The sequence below is a fragment of the Saccostrea cucullata genome, unplaced genomic scaffold, assembly GCF_032062105.1.
Source record: "Saccostrea cucullata isolate Sc308-1 unplaced genomic scaffold, CSIRO_AGI_Scuc_v1 ctg17199, whole genome shotgun sequence".
Lineage (NCBI taxonomy): Eukaryota > Metazoa > Mollusca > Bivalvia > Ostreida > Ostreidae > Saccostrea > Saccostrea cuccullata.
Genome location: NW_026940545.1, coordinates 1 through 12,070, shown reverse-complemented (window position 1 = coordinate 12,070; position 12,070 = coordinate 1). Strand labels below are relative to the sequence as shown.

General features: G+C 32.8%; 2 protein-coding genes across 2 annotated transcripts; one reads left to right on the top strand and one right to left on the bottom strand.

Annotated features, from left to right (window-relative positions):
- The first annotated feature begins 100 nt into the window (after positions 1–100).
- LOC134255585 (myb-related transcription factor, partner of profilin-like) lies at positions 101–8,103 on the top strand. Its single transcript, XM_062738114.1, has 9 exons — positions 101–526; positions 1,614–1,779; positions 3,631–3,697; positions 4,144–4,224; positions 4,340–4,387; positions 4,599–4,676; positions 5,707–5,766; positions 6,797–6,853; positions 7,631–8,103. Exons 1-9 carry the CDS (start codon positions 366–368, stop codon positions 7,834–7,836), a joined length of 924 nt encoding a protein of 307 aa, XP_062594098.1. The 5' UTR covers positions 101–365; the 3' UTR covers positions 7,837–8,103.
- On the bottom strand, positions 7,368–10,559 carry LOC134255586 (putative nuclease HARBI1; the record flags this gene model as incomplete). The annotated part of the gene is made up of 4 exons (XM_062738115.1): positions 7,368–7,596; positions 8,954–9,182; positions 9,282–9,539; positions 10,222–10,559. Coding segments are annotated over 3 exons (822 nt in total), but the record flags the coding sequence as incomplete, so codon positions are not given.
- Between the last annotated feature and the right edge of the window lie 1,511 nt (positions 10,560–12,070).

Genomic DNA, 12,070 nt, shown 5'->3' with positions numbered 1-12,070 from the left:
TAATTTAAGATAAGAAGTTTAGTAAGACAGAAATTTATCGTAACTTACGGTTACGATCAAATCTTAACTTACGAAGTTTAGTAAAACTGAAGCCTGGCTTCAGTTTTACTAAACTTCGTATCTTAAGAAAAAAAGTCTGAGTTACGAAGTTCGTAACTTTTAAATTAAGATACGATGCTTCTGTTTTACTAACGCGTTCGTAAATTTTTATCGTAATCTTAACTTATGAACAATTCGTAAGATACGATCTTGGAACTCTCTTTTAAAGGAGATATAAATATTCGTAGTTACGAACGCTGCGCAAGCGCATTAGTCACTTTCACTTTTATTCGCGGCAATACGTCATTCTCGTCTGCGACAAAAAAATGGAAAAAGATATCAAGCGGAGAAGGCCCAACTGGAGCGAGGGGGAACTTGTGGCTTTGGCGGAGGCAGTGGTCCCTAGGGCTTCATACCTGAAAGGGAAGCTGTCTCCGTCATTGACAGCTGAGAGAAAACAGGAGCTGTGGGAGGAGGTAGCCGATGAGTAAGTATTGTGACGAACCCCAAATCACGATACATGTACCATAATAAAGTCAAAACTGAATAGCAGCATATCAATATATTTATTGTGCAGTTCTTAAGTCAATAACTTACGGGATGTTTTATGAAATTTAAAAAATGCATTTAGATTTGACAATGTTTGAATAACTCTGAAATTTTACGAATTTTTGTAGCCCAACCCACCCCACTCCCAATTATAATAATAATATCAGAGGAAAAATTAATATTGAAATACAATTTGTTGGGGTTATGTTATCAGAAACAAAATACGGACACAAGTTTAAAATCTGTATACATGTACTGAGTAAACGAGATTGTCATCATGTGGCATCAGTGAAATAAAAGTGTAAATATAAATGCTGTGCAACAGATACATTAGGCATTCCATATTAATTTCCAGTGTCCCCTTCCACTGATGTCAGGCACAAAGCTAGCCAAAGAAAATTTCAAATTGGCATACATATTGGGTATTTGACCCTTTATTTGGCAAAATTTACTTTCAGATGATTCAGTTGTAACCATGAAAAAATAAACACATCCAACTTTCAAAGAGAGAAACAGTTTAACTGGTTAAAAATCTGTGAATATGTTAAATTCTGTTTATTTTCATTAAATTCTAAGTTTATTTCCTGTTGAGTGTCCACCCAAACTGTCAAAAACCTAACTACTTATTTGCAAAAAATGTGTACACAAGACACAAAATAAAACAAATTTAACTTTAACAAACACTGTAAAGTAAAAAAAAAAAAAAAAAAAAAAACTAAATCATTCAAAGTATTTGAATTCATTCATCTATTTTTCTCTTAGAATTTTTTTTTTTTTTTTTTTTTTTTTTTTTGCAAAATCATGCTATTAAAAAGCTAAAAATTATCTAATATGACATAGTGTAGACAAATATTTATAGAAAATTACAGAATTCAAATAGTTTAACCAAGAAGAACCAGTTTTACTAAGTACTGCATTTCAATATTATGCATAAATTAGAATGAGAATTTTGTTAGTCTAGTGAAGTTATTAATTTAATCTATAAGCAATTCTTTAAATGTGCATATCCCATTGTTCTACGTTAGAGTCAACTCTGTTGCCATGGTTAAAAGAACAGTCGATGAAATGAAGAAAAAGTGGGCCGACATGCAGAGCCTGACAAAAAAGAAAGAAGGGGAAAGGAGAAGGTCCATAAAGATGACTGGTGGAGGCCCTGGCCCAAATCTTATTTTTAAATGCTGGGAAAATTTGGTAAAGTCTATAAATAAATTTTCATTTTTTTTAAAACAATATGTCATTCACTTTTGTCAGTTAGGCCAAAGTTTTTATTTTTTTTGGTTTACGATTTTTTGACACAAAAATATGCATTGGGTGGTCGAAAAATAAAAATAAAAATAATTTGGAACCTTGACATATTTTTTTCTTGAGTAGCATTGAAATGTATTCAAATAAAAATAATAAACACACAAGATTTTTCAACTTTTAAAATTATTTTTTCTTATCATTCGGTTTTAAGTCAAGAAAAATGAATCACACGTCAAATGACTCAAGAACAGAAATGGGAGTATCAGGCTCTGTTACTGTTGATGGTTTTCATTCTTCCGACTTACAAGTCTGAGTTTCCATGATAGACACATATATTGCACTGGGACAAATATGGGTAAAATTAAGCAAATTGGCTATCCTCTGGTCAGCCTTTCCACTTACGAAAAATTACTTGGAAACTCCGAAAGTGATTGCTTTCACAACAAACCTTTACCTTAAGATATGTGTATCCAGGGACCAACCTAGACCCACCCAATTAAAGAGACTTCACTTCTCCCTCAAAGAAATTTAAGGAGAAGTTTTGAAATTTAGGGAGACTTCTTGGTGCGTATACGTGGCACACTTTAATCGTTATAAAACTATTTCATTGTTTAAAACTTACATTACATTTCAAAAAATTTTCTGTATAAACATTGTATTTAAAATGATTAAAAAAAGATAAAAAGAATCTTAAAAGATATTTCCCCCGATTACAAGGTGTATAAATATCTAGAAGAAAAAAATAAAACAGCATTGACATTAAATAAAATTTACTACTACTACTATTAAACTGTAAAAGTTTCTCATTGTCAGATTAATTGTTTATCAAACTTTTTTTTTTCTCATTTCTTATATAGTAGTACAATCTTAAACTTCTAAAATTTCTCTTCTCATTAGATTTCCGGGATTTTGGCATAGTCATAATTTTGTTAATTTCTCTTCAAACTTGTTTTCAAAATAAAATTCTGTTTCTAATAAAGGTTTTGATGCACACCTGCATGCCGATTGAACAGGTATTTATGTTTATCGAATCTGTCTTCTGATGTGTAACTTCTTAGAAAGCTAATAACTTCACAATTTATCAGTAAAAATATGTCTGTATTCACAGCATGAATTAATTATTTGACAATAAAAAGATCTTAAATCTTCCCCAACATCTTTGGCATGATATCGATAGCTGTCCAGCTGTTTTGCGCCTTGTCGTGAATAACTTGAAACGATGGACTTTTTCATACCCGGAAGCGTAAAATCTAGAGGAGTTCCGACAGAGTATTCGATGCATTGGTCATTGGCAATGTGGTTTGACAATCTGTATTGAATGTTTGTGCGAGTTTGGGTTAATGATTAAGATGTGTTGTAAATTTTGGTTTGGTCAAGAACATTTTGAGCCAGACACATTATTTTTATTCTCGTAAATAGGGAAAAATAGGGTCGGCGGAATCGTAAACCAAGAGAAAAAAAAACTTGGGCCTTACTATTGAAATCAGTATGAGTCAAATATTTAGAGTTTCAGTGCATAAAACAATTAAATCATTTAGAAAGAAATTGTTGAAAGAATACTTTCAATAAGCAAACAGTTGAATAAAATAATATGATATCATATATTCCTGCTATAAATTTTCTAAGGACCCCAACAGTGATATTGATCCAAGGCTGTTTCTTAGCACTTCTGACATAAAGGTACAAGTGAGCTTTTCTGATCAAAGAGTGTCTATCAGTGCAAGTGTTACTCAGGCGAGCATTGTGAATCATGGACCTTTATTTATTGATTTTTAAATATCCTTAAATATTTTGTAGGTTCTAAAATCCTTATCAGATATTGCAATCGAGGGCATCAGCGGTGGAGTTGATACTGCAGAATGTGGTATGTATATAGGCTCTTATCATATGTTATTGACAATAGATAGATAAGATAACATTTATTAATAACAATTTGGGGCCCATCAATGCATACAAGTATTGAGAAATACAAGAAGAAATCAAAATTGATAGTAGCAACTAACAAAAGATGAATGATATATGATTATGTAAACAGTTTGAAATTACACATGTACCAGAATTACATTAATTAATTTCAAAAAAGGGGTAGTAAATTTTTGGCTTGGCAATCAGTCCTGTGTGTCTAGCTAATTTTACAGTGAGTTTCAAACACTAGCTGGCAGTAGCTGCTATATGCCTGGTCGTATTCATGGCGAGGCATAAAACTTCTTGCATGAGTCCGTAGAAATGAAAGAAACATTTTAGTTTAAATATATAATAAAGAAACATTTTAGTTTAAATATTTAATTGTTTTTGGTGGTATCATTATAGTCCAAGAAGCTTCTTCCATTAGTATCACTGCTGTTGTTCCATCTACTACAGACTCTGCTAAACCTAGACTCCCCATCCAAGGTGCCTTTTTATTTTTTACTTAAAGTGTACATAATTATGCACCACAGTTTTCCTCCTCATCTTTTTTTTATCTTTTGAATCAATAATCTACATTACTCTTCTCTTATTTTAAAAGATAACACCATGCCTCAGTCACTATCCGGTACAAGTAGCAGAAATGGTGGTAAGGCTCATATACATAAATGAGTTAAATAATTATACACTACAGTGATAGAAGTATTTATTTTTACAAGAATTTTTTTTTATTCTGATAAAATAAGAGAGATACGTAATTTATATTTCATAGAAAAATAGTATCTTCTTTGATTACTTCCTAAGTTCATTTACGACTTTCACTGTTTTTAAATTGTAATCATTATAATTATTATTTCTAGTCAAAGACACATCAACCCTTAGTCATGGTGCTGTGATTCCGCTAACAGAGGCTGATAAACCAGGAACCTCCAAAGAAGGTAACCCTCCCCCAATTCTTTTTTTAAAATCAACTTAATATTGTATATAATTAGTTCATAATCCAGGTTCAATCAAGGAAGTACAGGGATTTATCTCGGTTTTTATTCCAGACACCCTGAGGCCGAAGGAATATAACGTTGGGTAAATTCCTGTACACCCTTGAATAGACCTGGATAACAAATTTATTTCCTATGTACCCATAAATGTTCTTTGTAAACATTAGAGTCTTATCAACTGTGTCTCAATCTATTGATCAGATAATTGTGCATACATAATGCATTGTGATATTATTTTATATCAGAGAAATTAGGCCTAGAAAAAAAATTGTTTGTTTCAGCTTTCAGGCTGAAAAAATATAGGGTCGGTAGGTAGGCAAATTTTTTTTTTTTGAAAAAAAAAATTTTTTTGCTTCTTTAATAAAAAAATCAAAACATGTATAGAATTAACATTAATGACAAAAGAAATGGTGTTTTTAAGCATTTCTGTGACTTATTAAACTGATAATAGAAAGGCCAAAATTCTTTAAGTCTCGAAAAGCTTGCAAAGTTGGAGACTTTAATTCCCTGGATGAAATCTTGCACATCATGGGACAAAAGCATTAAAAAAATATTTAGGGTCGGCACTATAAATTAGGGTCGGTCAGGAAAGCGGAAACAAACATATTTTTTTTTTCTAGGCCTTAATTTTATGCATTGTGATGTCACGTTCTATTTACACAATTTACTCAATTCGGGTGCACAGAAATTTACACCTGACTTTGTAACCTAAATTAAGTCAAAGCCAGTTTTACAAGTGACAATGGAAATAATATTAAATATGCAGGTTCAGTCAAGGGTTTACAACTTTACAGGGATTATCATTTACCTCGGCTTTTATTCCTTACACGCATATTTTTTTTGGTTCAAGCAAACTGTATTTATCCTTATATTGTTTATACTACCCATTATTGCAGGCATAAAATACTTGAACAGTCATTTTACTATAAGCTCTTCTGAATAATGCATTAATCAAGCTTTATTTATTATACAGGTGACAATGCAAATGCCAGCAGACCAGTCAGTAAACACTTACAGTCCATGGGGGGTGAAAGTGAGTTCTCCTTTTCAAAATTTATTTTTAGCTCACCTGAGCCGAAGGCTCAAGTGAGCTTTTCTGATCACATTTTGTCCGTCGTCCGTCCGTCTGTCTAGCTGTTTGTCCGTCCGTCTGTAAACTTTTCACATTTTCGACTTCTTCTCAAGAACCAATGGGCCAATTTTGACCAAACTTGGTACAAAGCATCCTTGGGTGAAGGGGAATAAAAATTGTTAAAATGAAGGGCCAAGTCTTCTAACAAGGGGAGATAATCAAGAAAAGACAAAAATAGGGTGGGGTCATTAAAAAATCTTCTTCTCAAGAACCACTGGGCCAGTTAAGCTGAATCTTATCTGGAAGCATCCTGGGGTAGTGTAGATTCTAAATTGTTCAAATCATGACCCCCGGGGGTAGGGCGGGGCCACAATGGGGAATCAAAGTTTTACATAGAAATATATAGGAAAAATCTTCAAAATTCTTCTTCTCAAGAACCACTGTACCAGTAAAGCTGAAACTTATGTTCAAGCATCCTGGGGTAGTGTAAATTTCAAATTAACTAAATTATGATCAATGGGGTATGATGGGGTCACAATATGTATTACAAGGGGGAAATCTGGCAAAGAACAGAATGGCCAAAGCTTCTCAGGTGAGCGATGTGGCCCATGGGCCTCTTATTTTACTGTATAATCATGATTATAGAAAATTTTACAAATTAACTTAGAAAAATTATGGTAAAACACATACATAAACAATTAAACACTGGAGAAAACATTCTGATTTATATATTATTTACAAACTATACCGAAATTGAATTATTTGTCTTCTGGTTCAATCAGTAATAATGTGCCGTCCTCATCAGATTGCACCCATTTCATTGTCTATCATTAAATGTTTTGAAAATAACAGATAGAAATGACATAAGCTTCATGTTTCCAGTCTTGAAAATTAATGTTCCACGGTCTTAACCTCTTTAAGACAATTGGACAAACAAATTAGCAGACAGACAGATGGCACAAAAATATATGTGTTTCTTAATACCTTTCAGAGGCTGTAAAGAAGAAAACTCTGAACTCTGAAGCACAACAAAAGACACATAGAAGAGGTAAAGTTATAAACAGACTACCGGTAGTTTTATTGTACACAGGGATTAATCTAGATTTTGGGGGGAATTACCCTTTCTGGAGAAAATGATTGATAAAATCAGCCAAGGGGTCAGGGGTGCAGGGCGATTCCTGTGGGGGGTGTAATTGAATTTCAGCATTTTTATGACCATTTGAAGTGTATAAAATAGAAAAGTAAAACCATATACAGTCAAACTTGGTAATAAAGAAGTCATTGGGACCTGTGAAATTATTTTGCTATATCTGTAATTAATTCCTTATATTCTATAAGGAATGTGTCTGTTCTTGTTCCCTAGCTTTGAGAATTTGATGAGTTTGTTCATTTCTTTTGAAGTCTTACACATAAGTAAAGCACTAAATATTCAATGTTCCACTTTATTCCTTTTTCTTCAATTACATATATGTTAATGTAATTATAACTAGACTGACTTCCATTTTGGTAATTAATAGTACAAATATATAAAATTCTCATAAAACACTTAAACAACTCCCACACTGCATGTTGAATGCAAAAAAAAAAAAAACTTGTCTTAAGACTTTGGCTCAGTTGAGTTAATTATGAAAAAACTGGTATCAGATATCATTAAATATGAGAAATTCAATTACATGTTATGAAACTCTCTTCAGTCCTCATTGCGATTTCAAACAGAAAAAAATGAAAAATTCTCGTCCAGATGAGTGATCCCCTCATTCTCTTGCTGTACATTGTCTTGCAGTTGTATTTCTAAATAAAAAAAAATGTTCTTTGTTACTTATAGATGACGAGAACTGTGCAAATGAAAGATATTTTAAATTTGAAGAGGAGAAACTACAAAAACTGGAAAACTACAGGAAAAGAAAATTAGAACTTTTGGAGGAAGTAAAAGTTTTCCAACAGAGGAGCTGCCTTGCACTTGAGAGAATTGCCGAGACACTAATAGAACAGCCAAAAGAATTTTCTCTGTCACCAGTGATAAAGTTCTAAGTTTTATCGGCATTAATTCATAGGTCCCTCACCAATAACAATTTAAGTGTACTCTAGTCTAGTTATGTGTCTGATGTAACATATTCAACTGCAACAACCATTTTTGGCCTTGACCTTTCCTGTAACCTTGACTTCACTTTTTAAAAAAAAAATTGCATTTTTTTCAGTTTCAACAAAGTTACTCGTTACAAGTATTATTAGATTAATGAATATGTTAATACATAATATTTTTAGAATTTTTCAATTATTCCTATTTTTCAACTTGATCTTTCCAGTGACTCTTATCATTTATATTGTCTCTATATTCTCTATATTGTCTATAAAACTTGGTTTTAAAGAAACTGTTCAAAACATTTTTATCCAAATTCAGATGTTCATGTTGCATTACTACTGGGTGGGAAATTCATGTCCTAAACACAAATTTCTAGTTCCTATGGAAATCAGATATTGTAATACATTATGTTCTCTGATTCTTACATGCACACTTTTTATACTTAAAGGAATTACTGTTTGTGTATAAACATATTACATATAATATACATAATAATATATTGTATTCCACATTTTACATCACTGTTATTGAGTTTTAACATATTTAAGGCTTGAAAAGCTTATAAAAGGTTGTAGAACATAAATATTTCAACCAAGGTATTTATTACAATAATATTGTAAATAAGTCTTTATACATTTTGTTTTATTTCCATGGCAAGCTCAAAATTACATACAGTGTATTTAGCTGATATGGACCTTTAAACATATCTCTTGCATTTGCATGGTTCAATGCACCAGTTAATTATCATTATAACTCTAAAAAGCCACCGATTAATTAAATATATATTTATCACTGTAAAAACTTTTAATCTAAAAGTATTTTAAACTGTTTTTGAATGTAAAATTTTAATTTTGGCACTGTTCTCTCTCTCAAAAAAAAGGTTTATACATGTACACATGTGATTGTACTCAAAATAAATGTGCTCCTCAAGCTCTTGAAGTAATCACAGCAGTTAGTCCTTTTTTCATTTTAGAAGTGAGTGAATATGTTTTTGCTAAATTAGCTCACAGGAGTGTCTCAAAAATAGATGCTGCAGGATGCAGTTAATTTGCATTTGTTACTTACCATTTAAAATCTTTGAATTAGTCTTTTGCGCACATCAGAAGCAGTCCTGTTTGCATTGTTACATGTATGATGTTCTATGTGGAATACATCTGCGTCTTCTTGGTCAATTGTTTCCAATAATGGAATACCATTTTCAATTGCCAGGTTATGCAGTCTCATTGTGCATTCTATTATTCTGGTGCACTTTGATGGCCCATATGGCAGAGCTCCTCCAGTCTTGTGCAAGCACCTGTTAAAATAGGAAACATTACATTTATCAATTATTTTCCCTTCAAAAACTTAAAAATAATGTTCAGTGAAATAATTATTTTCCAAATTTGCAACTTACCTGAAGCGTGCTTTCAGTACACCGAAAGCTCTCTCAAAGACGTTCCTGGTCTTGCAATGGGCTCTGTTGTATCTCTCCTCCTGTTCAGTTCTGGGGTTGCTTAGAGGGGTCATCAACCATTCTTTCAGAGGGTAGCCAGAATCCCCTACAAGCCATCCTCCATTCTCAAGGCGGGAAACAACATTTGGTAGAGAGCTGCTCTGCAAGATGTAGGCGTCGTGGGTGGCCCCAGGAAACTTGCAAACGGCATTTGTAAACCTGAGCATGAAGGAAAATTTTAAGTTACAGGCAATGTCAGGATAATCATGTTTGTCATGTGAGCCATTGTCCATCCATCCATTTATAAACTTGGAGTTTTGAATTTTTATCAGACATATCTTGTCAGTTTTTTAGGTATGTTGACTTGTCAATAATTTTTCTTACTTACCTATTTTTAAATTTGAAAACAATTTTTTTTTCTGTCTAAGTACACTTTGACTAATAATCAATCATTACCTTAGGCCATCCTTAAACAAATGTTTGGAATTGCCGCTTGAAGGGTTTCAGACACAGGAGGGAGGGAAATTATTTTTTTTTTTTTATTGAAGATAAATTTTAAATTTTTGATTAAAAAATCTCAGTAAACAATAAGTAGATTTTCTGACTTTTACAAAAAAGTATCTACCATCAACAAAAAAACCTAGTTTTACATATATCTGACACTATATTTCAGTGTTTTGCATGGTATATGTGATACATGTAATGGGCAAAAAAAATTGATTAAATAAAAAAAAGAAAAATCTTACTACTTTTGGTCAATAAAATTTTTTTCAGGAGGGGGCATTTCAATGAGGCGGGAGGCAATTCCAAACAAACTTTAATTTTATTTTGGTCTAATTGCATTTATTTAGTCGTGTTTTAATTTAAGATTACTAAAGCGGCATATAAAAAAAATTATTACCTTAAATCGGGATTAACAACAGCCTGCACGTTAATGGAATGGTACCCTTTTCTGCATATATACAAGGGCTCGTCTTCTGAACTCATTCCCTGAATCGGAATCTGTGTACCATCAATGGCACCAACCACACCGGGAAAGCCTGCAATCTTATAGAAGTGTGCTTTGACCTTTCTTCGTTCTTCAGTAGAGGTTGGAAAATTAATGTTCTTCAGTGTTTGGCATATTGCTTCTACTACTCTGTGTATGATTACGCTCGCCGACGCTTTAGAAATGCCGTGTAGGTCCGCTACTTCTGAGAGGTAGTCACCTTTTGCTAGGAATCTGAGACATGTTAGAACCTGAAATAAAGAGTAATGTTGCCCCAGTTGTACTCAATGATCATATACTATATACATTCTGAATGTATACACTATACCCTATATGTTTATGTGTCAGGGAGGGGGGGGGGGTCTAATCGAAAAAAATCTTCATGACAGAATGAAAACTAGAGGTAGAGATTCATTCAAAGGTAAATACTAACAAGCAAATTCAAAGAATAACTCCGGACACTCTTCCAATAATTTGGCCGATATATACGTACAGACCCTTAACGTGCTACTACTACATTTCAGAAACGAAATGTTCCGTGCAAGAAGCGTATGCAATATCGTTCACTAAGCGAATACATGTACATGTATGTCAAAATATAAAGTTGAGCACGAAGACACGTCAACACCTGAAATAATGTCACATTCTATACGAAGGATACTATTGTACCAACCTCTTAAATCATTTTGCCAAATGACATTTGATTTTTCAGATATTTATATAAGTAAACAGAAGTGCTACATGCATATAATTAAGAGAAATATATGCATATATTAATTTCGAGCCCCTACCCCGAAATGGACCTCCCCCTAGTACAGCTGCATTTCTGCCTTTTCAAACAGAAACATGTATTTTTTCCTTTAAAATTTTGGCAATAAATATCCACCAGCAAGAAAGAAGGTATTTAGATCTTAAAGTGTACCCGAACACCCCCCCCCCTTCCAAACCAGATTTATGGAATATTTAGGCCGTCAACTTTAATTGTGCTACCGACACCCAGTGATCCCACCCCAAACACACAATTGAAAGTTGCAATTTGACAGTTTCAGACAAAAAATACTGCCCTTGGTCATCTCTGGAAAAAACTTTAATTTCCCTCCAACGAAGACTTGAAAATAACCCCCCCCCCCCCATTAATTATTAAATGGCCACGTCCTAATTTTTTTCTAAAGTTCAGTAATTAACAATTCAAATATTATTTTATTCCCTTTTTCAAAGTTGAATTTTTATTATGAGTCAACAAATGATTGATGATTTTTGGCTTATAAATGTAGGGGGAAAACGTTTTGAGTAACTGTGTGTCACAGGCACCTGACGTTACTTATTTTTCTTTTAATAAAAAAAAATATACCCCTACCCAATAATACACATTTTGTATTAAAAGAAAAATAAGTAACGTAAGGTGCCTGTGCTGTGTGTGCATATTCTTCACTTATTAAAGGGAAACAATTCAAATATAAGTTGCAGTAGTGGCCCTTTGTTTACTCTTCAATATTTGAAAATGGACAAAGTCAGTTTCAAAGGACATGGATCATGATCACAGTATTTTATGTCAGAATATTCCTCTTAATCATTTTCTTCAGGATATTCAACACAGTAGCAGTAAGTTTCTATGCTTTTTTGCGTTTTGACATTGTAACATTTGGAACTTTGTTTTGGTGCTATAACTTTATCTAGAATTTCCTCTGTCGATCTATATCTGTTACCAGTGTGTTACAGGGAAAATTATCTACCTGAATGTGTGCTGGAATAGAATGGGATC